General features: G+C 50.5%; 1 protein-coding gene across 3 annotated transcripts in view; it reads left to right on the top strand.

Annotated features, from left to right (window-relative positions):
- MBTPS1 (membrane bound transcription factor peptidase, site 1) overlaps positions 1-25,896 on the top strand; it is a 52,887-nt gene extending 26,991 nt beyond the window's left edge. For all 3 annotated transcript variants that reach the window (XM_028094017.2, XM_028094025.2, XM_028094033.2), the window contains 13 exons: positions 2,230-2,391; positions 6,876-7,020; positions 10,095-10,277; positions 10,819-10,991; positions 12,227-12,342; positions 12,888-13,044; positions 14,101-14,225; positions 14,860-14,937; positions 17,322-17,462; positions 19,288-19,419; positions 20,442-20,568; positions 23,570-23,700; positions 25,058-25,896. In XM_028094017.2, the coding sequence (XP_027949818.1) occupies positions 2,230-2,391; positions 6,876-7,020; positions 10,095-10,277; positions 10,819-10,991; positions 12,227-12,342; positions 12,888-13,044; positions 14,101-14,225; positions 14,860-14,937; positions 17,322-17,462; positions 19,288-19,419; positions 20,442-20,568; positions 23,570-23,700; positions 25,058-25,254 (1,867 nt within the window). In that variant the 3' untranslated portion in view covers positions 25,255-25,896. The remainder of the gene's footprint in view (positions 1-2,229; positions 2,392-6,875; positions 7,021-10,094; positions 10,278-10,818; positions 10,992-12,226; positions 12,343-12,887; positions 13,045-14,100; positions 14,226-14,859; positions 14,938-17,321; positions 17,463-19,287; positions 19,420-20,441; positions 20,569-23,569; positions 23,701-25,057) is intronic.
- The last annotated feature ends 502 nt before the right edge of the window (positions 25,897-26,398 follow it).

Below are 26,398 nucleotides of genomic sequence, written 5' to 3'. Positions count from 1 at the left end.
TGCACGCCCACATGCTCTTTACTTCTCTCTTAAATAAATACAATTTAAAAAAAAGTGATTTTAGGTTCACAGCAATATTGAGGAAGGTTCAGGATTCCCCAGGGACCCTGTGCTTCCATTTTTTTTTTTCCTTTTTAACATAACAGTTTTGTGCCGTGGTTGTACTTTTTATGTCCAAGCAAGTGTGTATCTCAGGGAACAAAAAGATGTTTTCCTCCCATTTCTTCATTTCCTTAGGGAGTGACCTTTTAATGTGCTCTGTTAGCCAAGAGGAGCTGCGGTCAGGCAGCGGGACTGAAGTTTCTGTGTAATTTATCTGTTCTCTCTGTCTCATTGAGTCCCTCGTATGGTTGGAACAGGGCTTAGCGATTGGCCCTTAATTTTGCAGATAGTGAAGTTGGAAGAAAGTTCTCAAAGGGACAGTTGGCCAGAATTGACGCTCATGTGCTGTGACTTAGTCAGATGGGCCGTGTGCCTTATTCTCACGGTTACAGAGAGAGGTCTTTGGAGTTAGTGCTCATTTTGTATTTTCCCCCAACTCACTCTCTTTCGACTCAGATGAGGCCTTAGTTGAGCTTTTGTTTGGGGTAATGTAAAACTGCATAGTTGAAAGTTAATATATTCTATGTTAATTTTAAAATTAAAATAGGGAAATGATAATAAGTGTTTTTGTATTTAAAGTTCTTTTTTAAAGCCAGTAAGTTTATGTTGATTTTAGCTTCTGAGGCCTGGAATGTCTTTTTAATTCATAATCTTTGATGAAGGTAGGTATCTATCTGTGACCTCCTTTTCCCATCCTTCCCTTAGAGTTCAGAGCCAGATTCTTGAAGATACTGACACTGGCCAGGGTGGGCTCTAGAGAAGAACCCTGTCTGTTTTCTTCCAGTTGTTTTCCTTACCCCATATTCCGTGCAGAGAGGAGGAGGGGAGGGAAGGCAGACTGGCGTCACCTGGTCGCACGCAGGCTTTCATACTCGGTGGAGAAGCACGTTCCGCTGGGGTCTGGCTACCTTGTCGCTTATAGGAACAGAGACCCTGGCTCCTTCCCCGCTGACCATGACTGCAGACGGGGCTGAGGCTCAGTTGCACTCCTGAGCCCAGCAGACCTCTCCCCATTGGGCGAGCAGGGAGGCGAGGAGGCTTTTGTTTCCAGTACCTTCTCTAAGTACAGCTGCTTCCGGTGTCAGGGAAGCCTTTCACTTTCCTTATCTCCCTGCAGCTAATAAAAGTGCCACTGTTGGAGCTCAGAAATGTGCCCAGGGCGAGTCAGCTCGCCTCCAACCTGGCAGCACTCCTGAGGAAGCCGGGCCTGGCCTTTGGTCTGGCCTGTCCATGCAGGGGTGGGGGCTGGTGGCTGCCGCTGAGCTTCTGTCCACTCTGATTCTGACTCCCACTTCACCTCCTCTGACTCTCCTTACACCGGATTTCCCATCTAGACCTATTAGAAATCCCGCCCACACTTCCAAGACCAGCTGCCATCCTAGATATTCGGGAACTGTGGCGAGTCCATTTTTCTTTTTTGCTTTCTTTTTCGTCCTCTGCGTTGAGGGGGTAAAATTTGCTTGTATTTCTGATACGTAGCATACGGAAATGTGCGTGTTAGTGCTCGTGTTCTTAAGCATTGATTGTGCCCGTGTGCCATGGGGTTCCTGGCCGGGTAGCGCTGTGTGTTCGTTTGTCCAGGTGCATTTTGATGAGGCAGAGCTCGGGCCCAGGTGTGCACAGGCCTTCCCCACCTGTGAGCTCGCACACCCGGCCTCCAGAACGGCCAAGGCAGGCGGAGGCTGTGGGCATCGCTCGGGTGCTGTGGCTCCTGCCTGTGCCGCTTGGAGGTCCTCCGCGGGCCCCGTCTGCTCTCCGTTCCTTCTGCTGCCGGGTGCCATCACGGCTTGTCTGCTTCCTTCTGCCAACAGGCTTCCCTTCCCCTCAGGAGCCGGGCACTCTGACCCGTTCCTGCCTCCTGCAGCTTTTGTGGTCTGTTTAGCTGTGTCACTGGGAAAATACATGGTTCTCATGAACTTAGAATAAACAGGTAGAAGCTCCCTGAGTCAGTTGGCTAAGAAGTTGTCCCGAGACAGGTGCAGAAATGACATGTTCGTTCTCAGCCTGCATGGGCTTGACCGGAGCGGCCCCCAGGAGATGGGACGCAAGATCGGAATAGGTTAGGAATAGTCCGATTTTCCTCCTCCTGCTGAGAGACAGTGAGCAAATTTATGATTTTCTCTCCAGCACAGTGCAGAAACGCGAACTGGTGAACCCGGCCAGCATGAAGCAGGCGCTCATTGCGTCTGCCCGGAGGCTTCCTGGTGTCAACATGTTTGAACAAGGCCACGGCAAGCTGGATCTCCTCAGGGCCTATCAGATCCTCAACAGCTACAAGCCGCAGGCGAGGTTGGTATGCTTCCGTTAAATCGGCCTCCCTTCCTTCCTGGGCTCTGAGGGTGCTCCTCCCTGTGCACAGAATGCTGGCCTCGGGGACAGGAGCCAGGCACTGATCACACCACACCGACCCCTCGGGGGGCATCATGCTGCTGCCACAGGGCGGCACTTGAACTCACGTTCTGTTATTTGTAACGCGCATAGCTTAAGATACTGATTTGGTTTCTTTTAACTTTTTTTTTTAAGGGAGGTTATTTTTAAAGTGATTTTTTGTTTTGTTTTGTTTTAGAGCACGAGCGAGTGAGAGTGCGAGCTGGGGGAGGAGCAGAAGGGGAGGGAGGGGCACAGGCAGGCTCTGTGCTGAGTACGGAGCCCAGTCCTAGGACCCTGAGATCGTGACCTGAGCCGAAATCAAGAGTCAGTCACTTAACTGACTGAGCCACCCAGGCACTCCTCTTTTTACTTTTAAAACTTTTTTTTTTAAGATTTACTTATTTGTTTTGCGGGGAGAGAGAGAGAGAGCGAGAGAGCGCACATGCAAGCTTGAGCAGGGGGAGAGGGACAGGGAGAGGGAGAATCCTCAAGCAGACTCCTTGCTAAGCACGGAGCCCGATGTAGGGCTTAATTCCAGGATCCTGAGATCATGACCTGAGCCAGAATCAGGAGTGGGTCACTTAACCAACTGAGCCACCCAGGCACCCAAAACTTTCTTTTTAAATAATCTTAGGTTTGCAGAAATTGGCAAAAATAGTGTAGCTGTTGTCACATACCCTTTACCCAGCTTCCCCTGATGCCAGAACCTTCGCTGACAGTACTTGAACTCTTAAAACCAGCAAAGGAGCCCTGACACTGCGCTGTGATGGATCCACAGACTTCGCTCACAGGCGCCCAGGCCCCGGTGCACTGTGTCCATCCTGACCCTTAGGGAGTGCTGGTTACTTACTTAGTAGGTACTAAGTAGACTGCCTCTCCATGTGAGTTTATCTGATGCTTTCTCATGATTAGTTTGAGGTCATGTATTTTTAGTCAGGGTTGGTTTTTGCTTTTTATTTTGAAATTTTTATTTGAGAGAGTTATTTATTACTAGATTCACAATGAAGTTTCACAAATACTACATGAGGACTATGTCTTACGGAACGTGGTACAAGCCTCAAAGCCTGGAAATTAACACTGCTTCATTACCGTAGCCTCATCTCCAGACTGTAGTCAGATTTCACCCACTGTGCGTCCCGTCCTTTAACGGGTCCAGGATGCAGCCACTGTCCCGCAGTACATTGGGTGGGCCTGTCTGCCTGGTCTCCTCCCGTGGGGACACTTGCTCAGTTCCTGTTCCTCTCATGGCTGGTGGTGTCCGTTGGCCTCGTGTGGTTGAGGTGGTGCGTCACTCTGTGCCCTCCAAGAGGCAGACACCAAGGTGGAGGGCATGTCCAGGAGATCAGCTGCGGGGAGGGGACTCGGGAAGGAAACAGGAAGGGTCTGAGGGCTGCCACAGCCAGGTCTCAGAGCTGTGTCCACTGATGGGAAGCTCTTGAACCAAGAGGAGCCTGTGTCTCTAGGGATGACCCTGCCCTGGTACCCCCGTGCTCAGCCTTGGCGGGGGGGGGGGTGGAAGGGGGAGGCAGCAGCGGGCCGCCTACCCTGGCACAGGCACGGCAGAGGGTCCGTGGGCCGTCCTCCCGCGGCACATCCGAGCAGCAGCGCTCCTGGTTCCATAGGTGGCACCTGCCAGGTCCTTCCCCTATCCCTTGTGATTGCTAAGTGTCTCGTGTGAGTGCACTTGGAGATGATCCTGTGTCTTGTCTTTTTCTTTTTTAAAAATTTTATTTATTTGAGAGAGCGAGAGAGGTTGAGAGAGAGCTCGCACACAAGGAGGGGCGTGGGGGAGGAACAGAGGGAGAGGGAGAAGCAGGCTTCCCTCTGAGCTGGGAGCCCAACGTGGGGCTCGATCCCAGGACCCCAGGATCATGACCTGAGCCGAAGGCAGATGCTTAACTCACTGAGCCACTCGGGCGCCCCGAGATGATCCTGTTGCTGTCGTCCTTTGACTCACGGGTTCTGGCATTCGTTACTGGATCTGGACTGTAGTACTGCTGCTGTAGAGGCCGCCCCGTGGGGATTTTCTATTTCTCCCATTCGTTCTACGCTTATTGGTTGGAATTCTCCCTTTTTTCTCCTGTATTTCCTTATCCACTTGTTTATATCGGTGTGGGCACAGGGATATTTATTTTACTCTGTGGATTGCAGCCCGTTGATAGCATTGTTGATTTTGTTGCTCAGATTGTCCCAGATTTGGCCGTTGGAGGCTCCTTCTCGTTGGCTGCTGTGTCTTTGCAGCATGCCTCCCTCGTTTTTTGAGCACTTTCTCACTGTTTGGCAGCACAGGCTGATCACACATTTCCAGCCCCAACCCTGGTGTTCATTCTTTCCCCATGCAGCCCTGGCCCTTCCATGGGAGGGGGCGTTTGGAACCAAGACCCGGCCGTGGTGTGCCCCCAGCCGCTGTGCCGGTGGCTTGTAGCCCTTCAGCAGATGGCTGGGCAGTGTCCGCCTGCTCACGCCATCCGCACCTGTGTCTGTGTGTCCGTCACTGTGGATAGGAGCACAGGAGTCCATTCCTGCCCTGGTCCCGCCCAGGCCGGGGTTCTCCACCCAGTCTTCCCTTACGTGGAACGCCCTTCTCCAGCATGCCAGGCATGGATGTTTACCTGTTTGCTCAGTCCTCACAGTCTATGCCAGGTAGTTGCAGAATTGCTGACCCCTCCCCTCGTGAAAAACAGATGTCCCGACTGGAGGGCAGGATCTGTGTCTGGTTCTTATCTTTGGGGCTTTGCAGCGTGTGGCCCTGCTGAGCCCCAGAGTTCCTCAGCTGGCTTCTTGTGTCCCGCCTCGTCATTGGTGCTCCGTGGTGTTTCAATGCTCATTCTTAACACAGTGAGTTGGTTAGTTTGTATTTCTGTGTGGACCGCCCCCACACATCGTGGTTGATTTCTACAGGTTATGTATTAGGTACGTGAGACGTTACCCGGGTTCTGTGGTCGGAGGTGCACAGGGGAGGTCCCCCGTCCCCTCTGCCCCTGCTCCCGCTCCCCCATATCTCCACCCTGCCCCCACCCACCCCCTGTGGATAACAGTCTCGTTAGTTTTGGGCTTATCCTTCTTGTATTTCTTTTTGCACAGATGAGCAGATACACGTGTAAGTTCCTACATCCCTTTTCTTACGTTAAGTTTAGCATCACGGCAGATATTTTTTTTGCGTTTTGCTTTTTTCACTTAACAGTGTCCTGGAAATCACTGTATCAACTCACGGAGCGCTCTCTTCTTTCTTTTCACAGCAGCGTAACGTGGGTGTGCGTTGTCTGTCCAACTGCGTACTCACATGTGGGCCTTTAAATTATCTGCAGCATGTTGTAATGACAGACCATTGCAGCGAATGCGCTGTGCCGGGGTGAATTTGCTGCATTGCTGGTGTGTCTTCAGGGGTCCCTCCGGGTGGGATCGCTGGGAGGCTTAGTTAGGTCCTGCCCTGCTCCCCCGCAGAAGGCGTGGGCCTGCTTCCCAGAGCCCCCGCCACAGGATGCCCCACCCCTGACTTGCGGCCAGTCTGATGGGGGACAGAGGGGCTCTCCCTGTTGCTTTTGTGTTTGTCTAGTTCTGAGTGAGGTGGGGTACTTTGTCTATGGTGAAGGGCCGTTTTTATCCCTTTCTTGTGAGGCGTCTGCTTATTTCTTTTTCCTGTTTTTCTTTGCAGTTTTGTTCCTCAGTTTTTAAGAATTCTTTACAGATTAGGGTCACTGACCCTTTGTCAGCGATATACATTGCAGGTCTTTCTCTCTGTGTGACAGTGTTTTGACTTGATGTGAGGAGTTCGTTGCTGTTCAGTGTGTTTTTCCAGTAAGCACATTTGTTAGGTGCTTGCTGGCGTTGCCAGTCCTGGATTTTGAGTCACAGAAAGCTTTTCTCTGCATGAAAGTACAAGGAATTCACCCACGTTTTCTTGTAATAATGGTCTGCTTTCTTTTATATCCTTGAGTTTCTCTGATCCATTTGGAGTTTATTCTTGTGTACAGTGTGAAACAGGGATCTAACTGTACCTTTGCCACATGGCCACCCGTCTGTGAGCTCCCTTTATAAAATGCCTATCTTTGCCCCAGTGATTTGAGGTGCCGTCATTCGAGACTCGGGGTCCAAGGTAGTCCCTGGGGATGGATGGTCACGTGCTCATTCTCTACCAGCCAGGGCCTCCAGAGTTCCAGAATCGTGGAAGGAAAGAGGTATTCCCTGCTCATCGTGCCACGCGTGAGCCGTCTGGGCAGGCTGGCCCGGTGGTCTCTCAGTGCAGGGAGTGTGGCAAAGCAGGTCCCCGGGTGCCAGCCCAGGGCGGCCCTGCAGGCAGCCCTCCCTGGCTCGGGTCCCCGTGCGGACGCGCTGCTGCAGCTGTGGCACCTTGCTGTCCTCCTCCGACGTGCTCTGCTCTGACACTGTGTTCTTTGTTTCAGTCTGAGCCCCAGCTACATCGATCTGACCGAGTGTCCTTACATGTGGCCGTACTGCTCCCAGCCCATCTACTATGGAGGGATGCCGACAATCGTCAACGTCACAATCCTCAACGGCATGGGCGTCACAGGAAGGATTGTAGACAAGGTGATGCCGCTCTCTGGCTTGTAGTGAACTTGGACGTGGCCCAGCCTTCGTGCCCAGTCTCTCTCTCCTAATGTTAAAGCAGGAGAGGTTTTCTTGTCCTGTCTCGGGTGCCAGGGTATTGGAAGCAGTGATTTGTTTTCTCCTGAGTCCTTTACGGATAAGCTGAGGATAAATTAATGGAACCAGTTTGGTACTTTATTTTGGCATCTCAAATTTGGCTCCTGAATGGACTAATTATATTTGATTCTTCGTTATGTAATGTTCCCCTGTAATTAAATGCCCACCTATAATTATTGTATTCTTGAGTGAGCACTAATGGGCCCTACAGTCAGAAAGGTGTGTTCTTGATTTTAGTTTTGTTTTTATAATTTTTCTTTTACTTACTGCATAAGCATTGTCATGATAGTAAAGGATGGGGAAAGAGAGCAGAAAAATCACTTCCAGCCCCAGCACACAAGGTAACCACTGTTTTTAAAGTGTTCTTTTCCAGCCTTTATCTCAAGTATGTATTTTTGTTCTCTGTGCAGTAGAGGCCCAACTTTAGTCTTGTCTTTCTCGGCTCTTGTCATGTTGTTAAATGTAGCTCTACGCACAGTCCCAGTGTACTTGCTAACAGCTATTCAGTATCACATAGGATTGTTAAATCATAATTTACCTACTATTTTTTTTAACCGGAAACGCTTTTATTTTAGCCTTCAGGGAACAAACTTTTTCTTTTCAAGATAATCGTGATGAGCTTACAAAAATGAGCATTTACAGTGCAGCTTTATATAATCCAAACGTTAAAAACTTAAAAGAGATTTCTACTTTGTTGTCCTTATACGACAAAACAGAAATCCATTCATACTCAGGCGCTTCTCCTCAGCATTGTTAGAGGATTTCCAGTGAGCAAACCCTGATCTAATTGAATAATCCTTCCTTCTGGTGGGATTTGAAACAAAGCTGTCAAATCTCAGAAACTTGCCAACAGTTTCCTTCTCACTCTTCTTCACAGTGTGAATTCTTGATGTCACATCTGTCCGCACGCACACAGGCAGCAGCTGTGACCGCTTACTGTCGCATTAGCTGCCGGGGCTATGCAGGAAGTGGCCCGCATCCCAGGCTTGGACAGCTGGGCTCTCCAGCTGTAAATGTTCACTGAGCATCTTTGCATATGTGGTTTCCTTTTCTTCTGAATTATTTAACATAAACTCCCTGGATTGGAATCCCAAGTCAGAGAACGTGGACATTATTGTGGCCCTTGGTACATGCTACCGAACTCTCCCTGGGAGCTGTGTTCGCGCACGCTGTTGCCGGCAGTCTGGCCAGACTACACGGAGGGGCGCTGGCTGCGTGGCCTACAGGGGCTGGGACGACTTTTTTTTTAATTTCACGAGGTTGTTAAAAATCAAAATACAATTCAAGTACTATAAAATGCAGCCTTTTAAATCAAGTGAATCAGGAATTCCTAGTATATTGACAAATAGTGATTGCAGCCATCACTTTCTGTAATTCCGGAACATTTTTGTCACCCCAAAAGGAAACCCCCGTTAGCAGTCGCTCCCCATTCTCCCTCCTCCTAGCACTGGGCAGCTCCTGAGGTACTTTCTTTCTCTGCATTTGCTTGTTGGGGACAGCCCATATACATGGGGTCATGCCCAGTGTGGCCCACCGTGACTGGCCTTTCACGACACACAGCGTCTTTACGGTTCATTCGTGTCGCAGCACGTTGGTGTCTTGTTCCTCTTTCAAGCTGAGGGATATTCCATTTTGTGGATGGGCCACGTTTGTGTGTTCATCAGTTGGTGGACATTTGTTTTGTTTGTATGTGGTTCATCTTTTAACTTTAAATTCAGAGGGGATAAAATGTATGTCTTGCTTCTGAGCTCTTCTCCAGTTATCTGGGAGGTGGTGCGCTCTAGCTTCGTCCCCGATTGTGTGAGTTAGCTTTTCATTCCTGTGGCCTGTTCTTTCTGCTGGATTTCAGGGTTTCTCTGTCGATCTGAACGTCTCTTTGTCCTAGAGAAGTTAACCATTGCTGTGTTTCTACGCATCTGTTTCTCCCAGATTAGTGTCTTTCTCTTTGACACCTGAGGTAGTGTTATTTACTTAGTTATTTTTGGTTTTGTACAAGTTCCACACTTTCCTGTGGTTGAATTTTCATCTTTTATGATTTCTCTTGTTTCAAAAATTAGAAACTTTTCTCTCCGATTTCTCTTGTTTCAAAAATTAGAAACTTTTCTCTCCGGAGTAGGATAAAATCTCGATTTTATTTTCTACTAATGTTCCTTTTATGCTTGTAAGATAATTTAATTTTCTCCTTAGTATTGAGTTCATTTGATACATGTCATAAGATGGATAAAATTAACTTTTTTATGTTGTTAACCAGTGGTCCCTGGAGCATTTATCAGCACTGTTTGTCATGCTGTGTCCTACAAATATTTGTCTTCTTTTTCAGGATTTTTTTTTTTTTTTAACATGCTGACTCACTTGGGGAGAATATTGCTCTCTGGCTTGTGAGGGAAATGAGTAGTTTAGGTTGGTTTGAAATACTGGTTCATTTTGTAGGAGCGAGTCTGTATTTCTTTCAGATGCCTCCCCACATTCTCCCCTCTGCCCAGGCCCGAGCCCTCTCCTCTGGGCTCCTGCAGAGACCTGCCTGCCTGGCCACTAGCTGCACGGTCTGACTTTGGACAGTTAATCCGCACCATTTTAGTGTTTTATTCCTTTATGTTGCTGTGATTCTTGAAGCATACAAATAATTGGAATTTGTCCACAAATTGGAGAGCTTTTATTTATTTACGTTCTCTATCAGATGAAAGGTCTTTGCCAAAACATGTGTTCCCCCTACCTTTTTTTTTTTTTAAGCTTGGCGAAAAAAGTTCTCTTTAAAACGGGAGAGTGTCTGAAGTAGTTGTTTCTAGACCTAGTGGGTGATGTTCCAGACTTTACCTAGTCTGCTTTGTTTAAAGGTAGTTTAAGATCTGAATATAAATTTCATTTGGTGCTGTTTAGTGGAGCAGGGGTCTGAAACCGAGTCGGGTAAGGTAGCAAATGAGCATCTCACCAGAGCTTCTGCTTATTTTTCTCCACAGCCTGACTGGCAGCCCTACTTACCGCAGAATGGAGACAACATCGAAGTTGCTTTCTCGTACTCCTCCGTGTTATGGCCGTGGTCAGGCTACCTGGCCATCTCCATCTCTGTCACCAAGAAGGCAGCTTCGTGGGAAGGTGTTGCACAGGGGCACGTCACGGTCACCATAGCTTCCCCAGCGGAGGTGAGAGTGCATGCACGCCAGGGAGGGGCCTGCTGTCCACCTTCCACCGGCTCCTGCCAGGAAGTGGGTGCAGGCCAAGTGCCTGGGGTCTGGGGTTTGAAGCCAGTTGACGGGTGTGATGAGGCTTGCAGGCCGTGGGCGGTGCTCCCCAGGCCTGCGGAGCAGCTGGAGTTCCAGAGCCCACTCAGCAGTGAGTGCGCTGCCTCCCATTCTCTTGCTGAGCAACAGCAGGTAAGACTGTTTTGTGCCAGAGTTCAAGTTCAAAATGATTGCAAAAATACACGTTCTTTACAAGGGGCAGTGGGGCTAAACCTGTGTAGTCCAGGAGTTTTTAGGAATAAGGTGCCTTAAATTTTTTGTCTTAAACTCATAAAGGAAGAATTTTAATGGGATGAGTTGTGACATGTGAATGTTTCTTCCTACATTTGTCGTTAGGAATGCTTGCATTCAAATGATACATAGAAGTAATTTTTTAAACCCAAAAGCCTGAAAGTTTTTTCTGAGCAGAAGGGGCAGTTTGAACGTCTTTTATTTATTTCAGTCAAAAAATGGTGCCGAACAGACTTCAACCGTGAAGCTCCCAGTTAAGGTGAAGATCATTCCTGCTCCACCACGGAGCAAGAGAGTCCTCTGGGACCAGTACCACAACCTCCGCTACCCGCCTGGCTACTTTCCCAGGGATAACCTGAGAATGAAGAACGACCCTCTGGACTGGTAAGCAGCTGCGAGCCGCCACGCTTTTACCCCCAGTCCTCCCGCGGCAGGGGGAGCCCAGCGCTTGTGACCACCGAGCTCGACCTCGATTGCTCTCTCTCCTGACTACTGTTGAGTCAGTCAGCAGACTCTGCCAGTCCTGCCTTCACAGTGTGTCCCGGGTCCTGCCATAGCTGCCTGCCGCCGCCTTGGCTGCCCACCCCCTCCGCACCCAGGCCAATGTCCTTGCTCGCGTGGGCTGCAGCCTCCTGACCAGTCTCACTGTTCCCCTAAAGCCCATTCTCCGTGCAGCAGCCCTGGTAGTCTTAAAAAGCAGGAATTCGAGCACACGTGGCCTAAAACTCTCCAGTGGCTGCCTCTTCACATGGCAGACTCCCTGGTGTGTCCTGCTCCGCCCTGCAGACCCTGCACCATGCCGCCCCTCAGCCAGCCCTCCTGGCTTGCCCTCCGGGGCAGCTGGCTTGGCGTCCTCTTGGCCCGTACGCCAGGCTTATTGCGGCCCTCTGTAAGTACTGGAGTTTGGACTTCATGCAGGGAGTGGCGGAGAAAGGAACCTTGAAAGACGGGGGCAGGACACTTACAGGTGTGACAGGTTCTTCCTGAAGATGTCTCTGGAAGGCTCAGAGCAGAGGCGGCGGGGGGAGGAGTGGTGAAAAGTTGACAGGCCGAGGTAAGGGTCACATCCTGGAGGGGCGCACGGGCTCAGTCCCGTGGGGGGGCTGGCTCTGGAGGAGTGCAGGGAGGGGGCCCCTGGCGCTGCCACGGGGTGCTTGGCTAGGCGCTTACCTAGAGGGTGCAGTGGGAAAATGAGTACGTTCAGGGGGAAAAGGGATGGAAAGGCGATCTGTGTTGGTGCTGCATGGTTAACGTGATCACTGGCTACAGTGGCTGGTCCCGCGCCTCTGTGTCCCCGTGCTGGGTCAGCCACCACTAACGTGACGCGTCAGGGCACTGCGCAGAGCAGCTCTGTGGCCGTTCCTTCTCATCGTGGTGTCTCCTTCGAGCCCATGCCATAGGCGTTGTTTTATTGGTATCACTCGTTTTACGTGCAAGCCTGGAGAACGCGGGTCTGGAAAGGCTGACTTCGGTGTGGCGAGCCAGACGCCCCAGGCCTGTGCTGGCAGTGAGCCGCACTGCTTTGAGGTGGCTGGGTTCAGAAGTCAACTGCGTGGCTAGCTAAGCCCTCATCACCCGCAGACATGGGCCACCCTAGTGCGGAGCTTACTGTCTTTCAGGAATGGTGACCATATCCACACCAACTTCAGGGACATGTACCAGCACTTGAGAAGCATGGGCTACTTCGTTGAAGTCCTTGGCTCCCCGTTCACGTGCTTTGACGCGAGTCAGTATGGTGAGTAGCCACAGGTGCTGGCCAGGTGTCCTTCCCGCCGGGTCGTGTGTGTGGGGACAATTGGAAAGATGATCGCAGCGTAAGCGAGAGGTAGGTAGCGAGGCAGCGGGCGCAGGGCCTCCCGTCCTCGGGGAGGCTGCAGCCAGGCTTGGAAGCAGAGTGACACGTGTTCCTGTCTGGTGGTGACAGTGGTAACCTTCGGGGAAGGGGGCACTGGCAAACTATGGTCAAGAATATTTGTGCATTTTAAATTGTCTTTATTTTAATTAGAAGAAACTAGCGCTGCATTTTGCTTCTTCTCCAGTGAGTGACATCTGTGTACCTCGGTGTCACACACGAGAGAGCCCAGCGTTGTTAGTAGGTGACTGTGCTTTGGGACCTGGGTCCTCTGTTTTTCACCCCCTTGTAGAGGGGCATGGGGACCACAGACCAAAATATTAGAAGCTGGGGCTTGAGGCATGGATGCCAGTGAAATAGTGTGTTTCTGAAGCCCCGAATCCCGCGGTTCAGAGGCGTAGACTCACTGCCGGCACCCTGTCCCTCAGGAACTTTACTCATGGTGGACAGCGAGGAGGAGTACTTCCCCGAGGAGGTTGCCAAGCTGAGGAGGGACGTGGACAATGGCCTGTCGCTCATTGTCTTCAGTGATTGGTACAACACATCTGTCATGAGGAAAGTCAAGTTTTATGACGAAAACACGAGGTAGGCATAGGAGTTGGTATTTGATAAGAAATTTGGGTTTTTGAGAATTAAATTCTGTCTAGCAAGTACTTAAGAGGACTGGTCCGAAGTGGTCCTTCCATTGCCAGAGTCAGGCTCAGACGCTGGGCTGGAGCGGGCTCCTTCTTCCCCAGCAGTGGTGTTGCAGAGAGTCGCTTATAGAGTAAGCGATGTGCTCCTTGATCCCAGGTACTGTGTTCCCTTGTTGATCTTAGATACTTGAGCTGTCAGTTTGTCCCATCTCTCTGTTGTTGAATCTATACAAATGTAAGTGGATGAAAGGAGCCGTTACTTAAAGGAACCTTCTAGAAGATAAGTTATTGATCAAGGATTCCCAGTATTTTATGAATGTATCATAATGTATTTTGAATGTTTTTCTTCCGTGTCTGTGACTTCAACTTTAAACTGTCTCATCTCTTTTTCACGGATCCTCTCAAGGTCTAGGCTCTATAGCGACGTATTTATGTACACATGGCGCGTTGCGCGAAGTGAATTTAGCTTTGATTTATTCTGCACGCTGGCTGAAGCATGTACGTTGTATTATCAAACCCAGACAGGTGACCTTAGTGTGCACAGGCTGGATTCTGGCAGGAGACATTCAGTTTCGTCATGAAAAGACTGAGTGTGTGTGTGTGTGTGTGTGTGTGTGTGTGTGTGTGTACGGGCTGGATTCTGGCAGGAGACATTCAGTTTCGTCATGAAAAGACAGTGTGTGTGTGTGTGTGTGTGTGTGTGTGTGTGTGTGTGTATGGGCTGGATTCTGGCAGGAGACATTTAGTTTTGTCATGAAAAGACTGAGTGTGTGTGTGTGTGTGTGTACGGGCTGGATTCTGGCAGGAGACATTTAGTTTTGTCATGAAAAGACTGAGTGTGTGTGTGTGTGTGTGTACGGGCTGGATTCTGGCAGGAGACATTTAGTTTTGTCATGAAAAGACTGAGTGTGTGTGTGTGTGTGTGTGTGTGTGTGTGTGTGTGTGTGTGTGGCAGGGGGCGTGGGCTTCAACCCCTCCCAACCTGTGCCCCTTGTTTCTTCCACAGGCAGTGGTGGATGCCGGACACCGGAGGGGCTAATGTCCCTGCCCTGAACGAACTTCTCTCTGTCTGGAACATGGGGTTCAGCGATGGCCTGTATGAAGGAGATTTTACTTTAGCAAACCATGACAGTAAGGTTTCGTTTGTTCTTGAATAGGGCACATGATCTCAGGATGCGATAGCATAAGCCACGTGTCTATGAAGTCGAGGTTTCAGAGGGAGAGGATGGTGTGATTCCTGAAGAAGCAGGGTCTGTAGGCAGAACCAGTCAGTGTCTTCCCAAAAAGACATTTGTAGTAAAGCTGTCGTTTTATCCATATTCTTCAAATGAGAATCTTGTCTGCGGGCATCCCTGATCTTGGTGCCACCAGTCAGGTTCTTGACCTCACTCATGTGTGTTCCCAGAGAGGAAATTCCTCATGGGTCCCTGCTTTATAAAATTCTGGTCATAAAATCACTGTGCACACCTCATTTAAGAAGTTTACCCACAGATCAGCTTTTGGTAACTAGTCTCTGGAACAACATCCTGAGCATTACTGTTCTCACCTCTGCTCGCCCTGACAAAGCTCTGACTTCTGAAGTCTATTCAGAAATCTCACATTAGTAGCATTTTTTAGCTTGAATTCGGAGCTAGCAAGCTCTTAGAATGAAAAACAGTGTTAGAAAAACTGACATAAAGACTGCATTTGAGGTGAATGAGTAGCTGTTGATAAAGTGTTGAGTGTCTCTGCCTTCTCGTAACTCCGAGTAACTCTTTTTCTCTAGTGTATTATGCATCAGGGTGCAGCATTGCTAAATTTCCAGAAGATGGCATTGTGATAACACAGACATTTAAAGACCAAGGTAAGGAATGCTATTTTGGTTTCTTTGCTTTTTCTTTTAATAACCATTTTCTTTGCATATAATTCACATTTACTTTTTTTTTTTTTAAAGATTTTTATTTATTTGTGAGAGCACAAGCAGGGGGAGCGGCAGAGGGAGAGGGAGAAGCAGCCTCCCCACTGAGCAGGGAGCCCGATGTGGGACTCGATCCCAGGACGCTGGGATCATGACCTGAGCCAAAGGCAGACGCTTAACGACTGAGCCACCCAGGCATCCTGACATTTACTCTTTTTTTTTTTAATGGTTTTGTTTTGTTTTGTTTTACACTTTTTTAAGGTATACAGTTGCCTGACTCTTAGCTACTTCCACAACATTTTCATCAGCCTGTACCCCTTAGCAGTTTTGTGTTTTTAAAAAGGCTTACTGTAGTATTACTTGTATGGTACCTGCTTTAGGCAGGACTTCTGGATGGTGGCTCTGGGGGGCTGAAAGATAGATAATTTGAGTACTTGTGGATACTGATCACTGCAAAATAAATAGATTGCCTTCAGGAGAGCAGCTGTTGAATATAGATTTTTTAAATGACTTTCAAAGTTGCTTGAAATTTGTTACTATTTGTGAAGTTCTGCTTCTCGATTGCCAGATCACTAAAATTTTAGAAAAATGTTGACCCTGTTTTAAAGTTCTTAACTGTGTAAAGAATATTAACTACAGATCATCTCTTAAAATTCCCTTAAGAATTTGAAGGAAAGAGGGGGCTCCTGATTGGCTCAGTCAGTGGAGCATGCGACTCTTGATCTTGGGGTTATGAGTTCTGGCTCCACACTGGGTGTAGAGATTACTTAAAATCTTAAAAAAGAAAAAAAGAATTTGAAGAAAAGAAAGGTCTTCCTTGCAGTTTTGCTTCTAATGAAGGTTGCCATTTTCTGTAATTGGAAGTTAGGACAGTTTCTTTGGTTAAAAATGACAAGAAGGCAGAATTTCTCCGTCATCTGTTGGCATTTGTAAGGTAGAATTTATTTTTTATTACCTAGAGTGATTTTTTTCCCTTCATCAAGGCAAGGTCAGTCAATAAATAGATCTGTGTTCATAAGGTTGTATTTTAACTTCAGGCACATCAGTGATTCTGTGTTCCTAGTCGCTAGGCACAGTTTACCATGGGCTAGTGATTCTTTCTGGAATTCGTTTCTCCCAGGGCAGCGTAGTTTCTGGTGCAGGTGCAAGAGTAGTGGTCTCATTGTCAGCTTATCGCTGCCTGGTTTGGGGAGGGGAACATCACTGTAGATTTCAGGGTGCCTGTTTTGCTGTTCTGCTGGTGAAAATAAAAATTATCTTCAAGTCCTTTCTAAGGGCCTTTTTATTTACAGACAGCCTTTAAGTTGAATAATCTTTTGGGTACGAAATAGGAATTTGAAAATCTAGGTTATGCTGGATCAAGAGGGACCCTTTGACAAACCACGAGGCCGTGTGGCAACGCAGCACACACTTGCCCCATTTCATCTGTTTTCCTTCTCTGTCTTTCCCTCCAACAAAGAGAATCTTGTTTTCTCTTCCACTTAGTTCCTAGTGGGATTGTCCACAGAGAGCAGTAAATGCCGTATCTTTATAGCCACAGACGGTTTAGATGTTACCAGCACGGTGAATAGGGTGCGGAAAATGTGTGTTCTGTCCAGTGCGGAGGAATGCTTTGGCTTCAGGGCTAGCCTTGTAGGTGGTATGGTGATGTCACTGGCAGTTGCTGCCCGTGGCATTGATGCATTTTTGACTTCTTGATTCGTTTAATCTTGTAAACTGTGTCATCTGATTGGGTGGAGGTAGAAGGCCCCACTGTTGGAGCATTTGTCTTGTGAGACAAATGTAACAAGTGTCTTAAATCTGAATTTAAAGTATGTGGGCATCTGTTTTAAAAATTAGTTATATTTGTCCTCATTTTTAATAATAAAATGCAAAACCTAGGTATGTGTAACCAAATCCGTGAAGGCACCTGTGTATACTGAAAGCTGCCTGGCCAGGGGCCCCTTGTGAACACAGCCCCGGGACATAGGCCTTTCAGCAGAATCAAGGGGACATATATGTGTGTTTTCAGGATTAAAAATACTCTGTACCACCATTTCAAGTGCAAATATAAGAGGATGGCAGGAAATGTGTATACACACGTGAGTTTTGCTAAAACCAGATTAATGGCACTTAAAATGTTTTCGTGTTGTAAAAGTTTGCACTGTTGTGATTGAGTATTAGATTTTGCTGGGATTTTTTTTTTTCTTTTCGTCTTGTGAGACGACTAAATGTCAAGTAGTGGTGGTGTGGATTAAGTATCAAGTAGCGATTGGAAAATCATTTCATTCCTCGACAAAAGAAATAATTCATTCCTCAATATTTTTGTTCTCATTGTGGTATTTTTTTAGGATTGGAGGTTTTAAAGCAGGAAACGGCAATTGTTGAAAATGTACCCATTTTGGGACTTTATCAGATTCCAGCTGAGGGCGGAGGCCGGATCGTGCTGTACGGGGACTCCAATTGTTTGGACGACAGTCACCGACAGAAGGGTGAGGGCTGGGGGTGTGGCCACAAAGCAGCTTGGGCTACCTTACTGATGTATAAAGCCTTCGTCCCCCTTGTCCCTGGAAAGGCCCTGGAAAGGTGCTGGAAGATACAGGACCTGCCGCTGAGCGCCCGGGGCGGCCGGGCACGTCCCAGCTGCTTTGGCTGCGTGGCACGTTCGCTAGGTGTCTAAGTCTGGACACACGGAGCAAGCCAAACAAGACTGTGTGTATAGGCTGTGCTGCCTTCCCTGCCCTGCCGCTGTCCTCAGGCTGGTAGATGCTGGGACTGTCGCGTTTTAGTGGAGAGGTGCTCTGCCTGGCTCTGCCTGCCCCTGCGTCCCCCTCTGGAGTCTGTACGTCCCAGGCACTGCCATGTGGGGTGCCCTTCCCGGGTCGGACCCACTTTTTCTGGAGGACCAGCGCTTGGCTCTCCTCCCAGACTTGGGAATTTGGCTGTTGTGAGCCTTCATTAGTGGGGGCATGCAGTATCCTCGTCGGGTGTGGGGGGAGCTTGCAAGGGGGGGACTGGTCCTTGGCATTCCTCCACTTTTTCAGTATCTCTCAGTGCATCCTCCAAATTTGGGGTTTTGAGCCTGGACACAGACTGTTGATTTCTCATTTTGTGAAGGAGGAAATGGGATGTGAAAGTGTTGCATCCTTTGGCCTGGTGAGGTGCCGACACAGCCAGGTCTAAAGCTCGTCTTTGGGCTCCCTGGAGAACGGGGCTGGGGAGGGGGGCCGGAGCCTCACACTGGCAAATAGGAACCCGGCCCAAGCACAGAGCGAAGCCACGGGAGCGTGAGCTGGGAGCTGTGTGCATCTCTTGGAGTGAAGTTGAGCTTGACTAAATTCCTAGCGTTTTCTGTAAATCCTTAAAATGTGGTTGGTCTTTTTAAAAAGGTTAAAGTCACAGTTGAAAGAAGATTAATGTTTTATTTCCATAGAGATTTTAAGACTGGAAATCTTCTGGTAAGAGTCTTTATTAAAGTTTTAAATGCCTGAGAGGACTGTCCTCGTTCTAAATCTTCAAGCACGTGGCCAGAGCGCCCTTGAGTGAGCGAAGTGCTTGCTGGCGTCATATGTCAGGGGCCTGTCCAGTCCCGGCTGGGGGCAGTGGGATTGCGGGGATGGATGCGGGCAGAACCCGCGTGGAGGCAGGGGGTCTAGGTTTACAGACGCCGCGGCATCTCAGCCTCCTGACGAGAGGACCCTCCGTGTGGGTCTGTGATGAGGGCTGTCGGCCGCTGCCCAGCACCTAGACTCCTTCCCGGGTCCCTCAGAATAACTGACTGTTCCCTGTTCCCATACATTGTGGGGCCCACTGGCCCAGATTACTAGACTCTGCACTTGTGTTGACCTTGAATTCACTTCCCAGTGGAGTGCACACAGTGGTCCTGGCTCACCCCTCGAAGTGTAGATCCAGATCCTTCCCCGAGACAGCCTCCAGAAATTGGCAGAAGCTTTGGTGCCCTGTTCTCTGAGCAATTCTTTGCTCAGTGGGTGTCACGTGGTCTGGCCATCCCTGAGTGGGCTCCATTCTGTCCTCATCGTGAGGGGCCCAGAGCTAGGTGGCGCTCGGGCAGCCTGTCCAGCCCAGCGCCCAGTGACACTGACCCACCTGAGCCCTCGGGCCAGGAGTGAGGCCCACAGTCAGGTCCTGTCCGTCGTACTAGTCTTTGTGGACTGGCGCTGACCGCAGAGGATGTGCGCTTCTCAAGAATAGGTGATCTTCTCACCTCCCGTTTCTCATTTGGGGGGCTTTTATTTTCCTGTAGGGATTCCTTAAAAACACTCTAATCCCTAAACAGCTTGCCCATTGAACCCACAGACTGCTTTTGGCTCCTGGATGCACTCCTTCAGTACACGTCCTACGGGGTGACCCCTCCCAGCCTCAGTCATTCCGGGAACCGGCAGCGCCCTCCCAGCGGAGCCGGCTCGGCCACTCCAGAGAGGATGGAAGGTGAGTGAGCATGGGCGGGCGCCTGGCTGCCTCAGGAGGCCGTCGTGCCGGCTAGAAACAGAGCCTGTTGGCGAGACCCTGGCTGTTTCCAATGCTCGCAGGAGGGCTGTTCTCCTGGGAATAGAAAGGACGCACACTCTGAGGTCCCCACACTGCCCCGAGTTAGCGTGTACTGTCCCCTCGCACAGATGGAGCCCCAACTCCTGGGGGTCTGTGGGAAGAAGGGCCAGCGTTTCTGAGTGCTCACCAAGTGCCAGGCACGCACGTCACCTCCCCAGGGTCTCGCAGAGCTCTGGGAAATAGATGAAGAGACAGGAGTTGAGAGGTGTAACTGGTCGAGGTCACCGGGCAGTGAGCTGTGGCGATCTGTGGCCTAGCCCGCTGTGTGTCAGACAGGGCTGGCCTGGGTGCGCTCGAGGCCAGAGCGTTCAGGTCCTCACTGTGGGGACCTCCAGAAGGCTAGTGTGAGCTGCAGATGCAATTCTAAATCTTCCAGTGGCCACGCTAAAAAAGCAAAAGGAAACGGGTGAAATTCATTTTAGTGAAGTTCTTTGGCCCAGTACACCAAAACATTGTTGAAATGTGACAGCCCTGTTTCAGTTGCTCTGTACCCACACGTGGCTACAGTACTAGACAGCGCAGGTCTAAGAAATAAATTTTGAAATTTGAAAATGCACTTTTTTTTTTTTTTGTCTGAGAATTAAATGCTTCTAGAGAGAAAGCTTTTCTTCCTGAAGCGTATCTACAGGTTAGATTCCTCGAGTATAACCTCGTGTGTGGAAATGTGGTCAGTATCGGTCGCCCGGCCACGGCCATGCATCTGGCGTGGTCCTTCTGCTCTGTTCACTCCCTGTGAGCAGTGAGCACGTATCCCTGGGGGCACCAGTCAGCACCTGGGAGCCAGGTTACCAGGGCGCGTGGTGGGCCTGTTGGTGGGAAGACAGACAGGCTGAGGCACCTCCGTTGTCTGTGCATCTTCTAACAACTGTGGTTTTGTGTCGCCGGTGTTGCTGCTGCCCCAGGGAACCACCTGCACCGGTACTCCAAGGTCCTCGAGGCCCGTTTGGGAGGCCCGGAGCCTCGGGCTCTGCCGGCCTGTCCGCACCTGTCATGGGCCAAGCCACAGCCTTTAAACGAGACGGCTCCCAGGTTAGTGCCTTCCTGTGCTTTTCCACTCCTTCTGCGTGGTTTGTGATTCATTACTCTTTTTTTCTAAGAGAATGGAATTTTACTGACATCATTATCAAATCATCCGATCTTCCGGCTTGTCATTTTGTGATGTTATTTAAATTGGTGAGCCCCCACATCGACCTTTAGAATTATGCTCTGGTGGTGTCCTGCCTGAAGAAGCGCTTTGGCTAATTAGCATTTTGTTAGGTTTGGTTGATTCTTGCTTAAGAAGCTGAGATCTGACACTGCTGTCCCTTAAACAGCTCTGATTCCCCTGGCTCAGGTTCTGAAATGCTGATGGGTTATTCTCTCTGTGTGGGGGGCTGAGACTGCTTGGAGGAGGTGTGCGTTCCCTCTTGGGGCCGGAACGTGTGTCTGTGCCCTCGCCCCGGGGTCCCTGTTGCACCTGTGTGTGTGGTGCCTGGACACCGCGGGTCCACCTGCTGCTTCATCTCACTGATTCCATCGACGCTTCGTCTGCGCCCTTTGCTTTCGGAAGCCACAGCTAGAGTTGTTCCTGCTGTTTCTTCCTGGGCACCTCAGCCAGCTGAGCACACTGCTTCCCATGTTTTCTCCCCCTCACTCCCCCTCCCTGTTTCTGGCCAGAAGAATGGGGACTTGTCCTGATTTGGGATCCTGGCACAGTGAGGCCGGGGCCCGTGCCCCAGGCCAGCTTGGGGCCGGTCCGCCCACACTTTGAGCGGTGCCACGGGCAGCTGTCCCCCTCACCAGCAGCACAGCTCACGCCTCCTGGCCGCTGGGGATCCCCCTGCCAGGCTCCCCCTTAGCTTGGGTCTTGGCATGTGCAGGCTTTGCTGTGGCTGGGGCTGGGGGTGGCAGGGGACAGAGGACCACCATCGATGCTGTGAGCCACCAGGAGGAGGATGCCTGCACGTTGTGAATGGACTCCTCGTGTGCCAATCACAGACCGTTTGTCCTCTTGAGAACACGCTCAGCAGAAGACCGTGGGATTGTAAAGGCTTCATGTCGTCTCCTCGTCAGCTCTTTGTTCCTGAAACTTTAATTACAGAGTACTTTTCCATTCTAGTTAACATCTGTCATTTAAAAATTTCTGATAAGATTCCATTTTTACATCCCATTTATTCATAACCTCCCATTATGTAGCATTCAGACCAGACTTTTGTTCCAGCTGTGGTCAGCACTTCCTACTCAGCAGACAGTCAGTGTTGGCCAGAGTTGCCAAAGCCCAGTTTCTCCGCACAGTGCTGTTCAGGACTCAGAAGCAGATAAGGCTGTCCTTGGTCCTTACACGTGCCCACATCAGAAATCTGGCCGCCACCAGCCAGCCATCAAGGACAGCGTGTAGCGCCTGGGATTTGGCGTCTGCCAGCACTCTCGAGAATTGCTTCTTAACATGCCCAGTCAGCCTCCCCCTTAATCTCATATGAAACATTTTGTTGAAAATTATTTTCAGTCCTCGGTCTGGGTCTCGATTCTGAAGCTGAGAGATCGGAAACCATGTCAGACAGCTCTAGACAGCCCTGGAAAGGCCTGGTGTCCATCAGGCCAATGCTGAGCACCAAGTTTCTGTCTGCCTCTGAAATGACCCCCTTCTCGGTTTCGTTGTTGGGCATCAGGTGTCCTTACTTAGAGCAGTCGCAGGAATGTCACACCCGAGAGGAACCTCTAGGCAAGGCGGCTCCTCCGTCCTTCTGTTGGGAGTGTCCTGAATCTCTCAGACTACAACGCAGTGTGCCGTTTTCCATGACCGTGGAAAGTGGCATGGCCAGATAATTAAATTCCAGAGCAGGATCTCGCGTCAGAATTGAAGCACAGCCTGCATCTGTTCAGCTGCAGGGTCATAAAGCTTATCTGGCCTTGATTCCGTAACTTCACCTTGTCAGTTTAATTTTCGGATGATGAAATTTGCAACGTAAAGTCCCACCGCCGTGAGGCAGGACAGGTGTCGGGCTCACCGGTGTTTTCCAAGCGGCTGCCCAGCTGCAAGTAGGTGAGAGTAGTTTCTCTCCTTCCTGCGCGGAAAGGGCCCTTCCCAGACCCGGGGTCGCCTGGTGCCGCTTCACCCCAGGTGCCCAGAGAACGGGAGTCTCTTTGCCTCAGTCGGCCAGAGTACAAGACAAGCCGACCACTTCCAGAAGAATAAGAAGCAGAAAAATGGGGAATTCATAATCAGCAAACACACTGTATTCCTTTCCCCCGAGCCAGCCAGAGCCGTCTTCAGACGGCCTGTTTGGACTCTGCTCTAGTCTAGGTCCCCTCCCCAGCTGTTTGCTGCCCTGTGCAGCGTGTCAGCCCCTCTGTTCTTTAGGTATGATCCTGAAACGCTGGGGTCTCAGAATCAGGAACGAGAAGAGCAGTGCTACTACCGTTCTCTCTTCCCCATCCTGGCCTAGCACGCAGGGTCGATGCTCATTCCCGTGGTTTGCTTCTCTCGATTGCTCCCCCTGTTACGTGTGTGCCTCGTCCTCCATCCTCGTGGTGGCGTCCTTGAGGACAGAGAGGTGGTCTGGTTCCCGGCACCCGTGGAGCCTCCTAGGCCGCCTTGGTCCACGTTCATCAGAAAGCAGGCTCGGCCGGCCGTGGTGCCTCATGGCAGAGACGTGCATGCACCTCCCTGCCGGCCTGGGTCCCTGAGCCCTGGCTTCAGCTGTTGTGCTCAGGCTCCTTTCAGAGCTTAATGTTTGCTTTCCTCTCCCACTGCTTGGCAGCCTGTCCAGTTCAAGCAGAAGGAGGCTCTGTGGGGCCTGTTAGGAGCCCAGTAGAACTGGCCCCTCCTCAGAATACTCCTATCACACACATGTGGACTTGATTTGACATTTCTGTCTTGGGATCTCTAAGCTGTCACTAGCGTTGCTATGCTGTTGGGCTTAGGTAGGTGTCAGTGGGACATCACTTTGCTTTTCTCTTTAAATCACTTTTTATTTCTTAGGTATTGGCTAAACATCATAAGCTAGTACAGTTGCTTATTTTTATTTTGTTTTAATCCATTTCCATGAAGTAATCTTTGGAAACATCAGAAGCTGCTCTCCATCGACCTGGACAAAGTGGTATTGCCCAACTTTCGATCGAACCGCCCTCAAGTGAGACCATTGTCTCCCGGAGAGAGCGGTGCCTGGGACATGCCTGGAGGTCAGTTCTTAGGTGCTTCAGTGTGCTCAGCCCTACTCTGGTTTGTTCCGGTGCCCCCCCCCCCCCCCCCGTCCCCTGCAGGGTGGGCCAGATGCACCTGTCTTTGCCCTCCTCGGAGCATCTGGTCCAGGCTTTCTTTGTGGTATGAATCAACAAGGCCAGAAGTGGGCCCCAGAGATTGACACACCGTGTTCCCTTCAGAACATTCTACTGTGATTTTCGAATTTGAAGTTCTTTCAGGATAGCCAGGCGTTACACTTAAAATTCTTCCAGTAGAGTAATTTGCACACTCTTGTCAAAGTTCTGCAAGCAGAAATGTATGATGCATCCCTGGGAATACCTGTCATCTGCTGGTTTTGGTCCCAGCCAGTGGCTGAGCCACCCTGGCCCCTAAACCCTCAGCCCAGAGGTCTCCACGGATTCTCTGTTCTGGCCCACCTGGGATGGGACTTTACTAGGCTGGGATACTCCATTGAAAGCGGGTCTGTGCCCCTCAGCTGATCTGATTGTGTCCCCTCACCCCAAGTGACATAAAATGTCCCCTCCACAGGCAATGGCTTTCAGCCTGACGAGACCATTTGGGACAGGTTCTCCCTCACCTGAAACAGCTGATGTCCCGTCATTCCAGCAAGGCATGGGCAGCAGTTTCTCTCTAGAGAGCCCTTTGCTCTTCCAAGAGGTTACAGCTCCCCCATGGGATCCCTGGTTCCAGGAACTGGCGTGCCATGGCCCATGTGTTCCCACCCTGGGAATTCTGTGTGGTGATGCCAAGCTCCTGAGGGCATTGCCTGTACTCATGGGGTGTACCAATGATGGTTGGTTCTGGAACCAAGGGTCTGCCAGTTGCCACTCTTAACTTCTGACCACACGTCGCATCTGTGGGAGACTTTCCCAGGAGGGTGGGGGCATGGCCAGCCGTCCTTCCTCCCTGCTCGGCCTCCCACTCAGCTGCTCTGACACCAGCACCTCCTTTCCTTCCCAGTGTCCAGACTCCTCCGTCTTGTAATGCAAGGGAGGGAAACCGAAAGCAGCTCTGGGCACCCCTGTTGTAGGTTGTCTGTGACAGAGGACGGGCCAGTCATGGGCTCCATCTGAGGTGGCGTAGGGAGTGGAAGGAGCAAAAGCCTCACCTCAGGACACCCCTCCTGCCCTCACTCCCGAGCCTGCTTATCTGAGAATCTCTCATTTGTTCTCTGCGGATGGCCTGGGTCACTTCACCTCAGGTTTCAGGTGATGTCTGCCCCGTGAGCCTCACTGACGCAGGTAGCTAGGATTTTGTTTGTGACGTGGTAGCCTCTGAGGCAGAGGCCGTGGCCGAAGAGCTCTGGTGCCCCTGACCATTGCTGTGCTCTTGCAGGGATCATGCCTGGCCGCTACAACCAGGAGGTGGGCCAGACCATCCCCGTGTTTGCCTTCCTGGGAGCCATGGTGGTCCTGGCCTTCTTTGTGGTACAGATCAACAAGGCCAGAAGCAGGCCGAAGCGCAGGAAGCCCAGGGTGAAGCGCCCCCAGCTTATGCAGCAGGCTCACCCGCCAAAGACCCCTTCCGTGTGACACCAGACCAGCTGACTGCGAGAGCCAAAGAGAGCCTTCGAGGACGGCCATGAGGGGTGGGCAGCGCTGGCGGTTTCCAGGGGCAGCCCCGCTGGAAAGGGATCAGGTCTCCAGCTGCAGTGGCGTAGAGTCTGTCCTCAGTGGGCCTCGCGGGGACCTGCGGGAGGGGCTTGCTCGCGGATCAGCCTCCAGGGAGACCTCCTGCGGTCCCTGCGCGCACCTGGAGGGGCCCTGGGCGGGCTGGCTGGGGGCTCCTGACCCGAGGGGCGTGCCGAGTTACACCAGCGGGCGCTCTGACCAAGCTGAACTGTGCTCCTCAAAGGCTATTTTCTATATTTATTGTTGGGAAAAGTCACTTTAAAGACTTGTGCTATTTGGAAGCAAAGCTATTTTTTTTGTCAGTGGAATGCGGTTTTTTTACTATGACATCATGAGGAATAACACAGATTCCGTGATCTCCTTTTTGATGAAAGGACAGACTGAGATTTGAAGGAAACTTGCACAGATCTGTGAAACATAGGCCTTCGCTTTATTTTTATAAGTATCAACTGCCATCATGTTTTGTAATTTGGGGTCTTGATTTCACCATTGTCGGTGAAGAAAATTTTCAATAAATATGCATTATCTGTATGAAGCTGAAAAGGGTGTAGCAGGCTCTTCTTCCCCCTGCCCCATTTCTCCCTGATGACCTGCTGGAACGGGTTCCCAGTCAGCCTGCTGGGTCAGGGTTGGGGGTGGGGGGGGTTGTTTGAGCTATAACTCACATACTGTAAAATTCTCTGACGTGTCCAATTCAGTGGTTTTTAGTTTATTCCCAAGGTTGTGTAAGCGTCACCCTTGTGATTCCAGAACATTATCATCACCCCCAAAAACAAACTGTTGCCATTCAGAAATCAAGCTCTAGTCCTTCCCTCCAAGCCCATGACAACCCCTCTTGTACGTGGAGGTACCTGGCCCAAACATTGCACCCACACGGAATCATGTGATACGTGGCCCATTGTTTCCCCTTAGCACGTTTGTAAGACACACTCGTGTGGTAGCACGACCAGGACGTCATGCCTTTTCAGGGCCCGGGCACCAGTGCAGCGTGCGGATGGGCTCACTTGGTATATCCATTCCTCAGTCGGTGGACATCGGGACTGTT

The sequence above is a fragment of the Eumetopias jubatus genome, unplaced genomic scaffold (assembly GCF_037043125.1).
Source record: "Eumetopias jubatus isolate StellerSeaLion01/CBP00866 unplaced genomic scaffold, mEumJub1_p1.0 scaffold_10, whole genome shotgun sequence".
In the NCBI taxonomy this organism is placed as follows: Eukaryota; Metazoa; Chordata; class Mammalia; order Carnivora; family Otariidae; genus Eumetopias; species Eumetopias jubatus.
The sequence above is the reverse complement of the archived record's forward strand: the minus strand, read 5'-3'. Positions and strand labels throughout refer to the sequence as shown.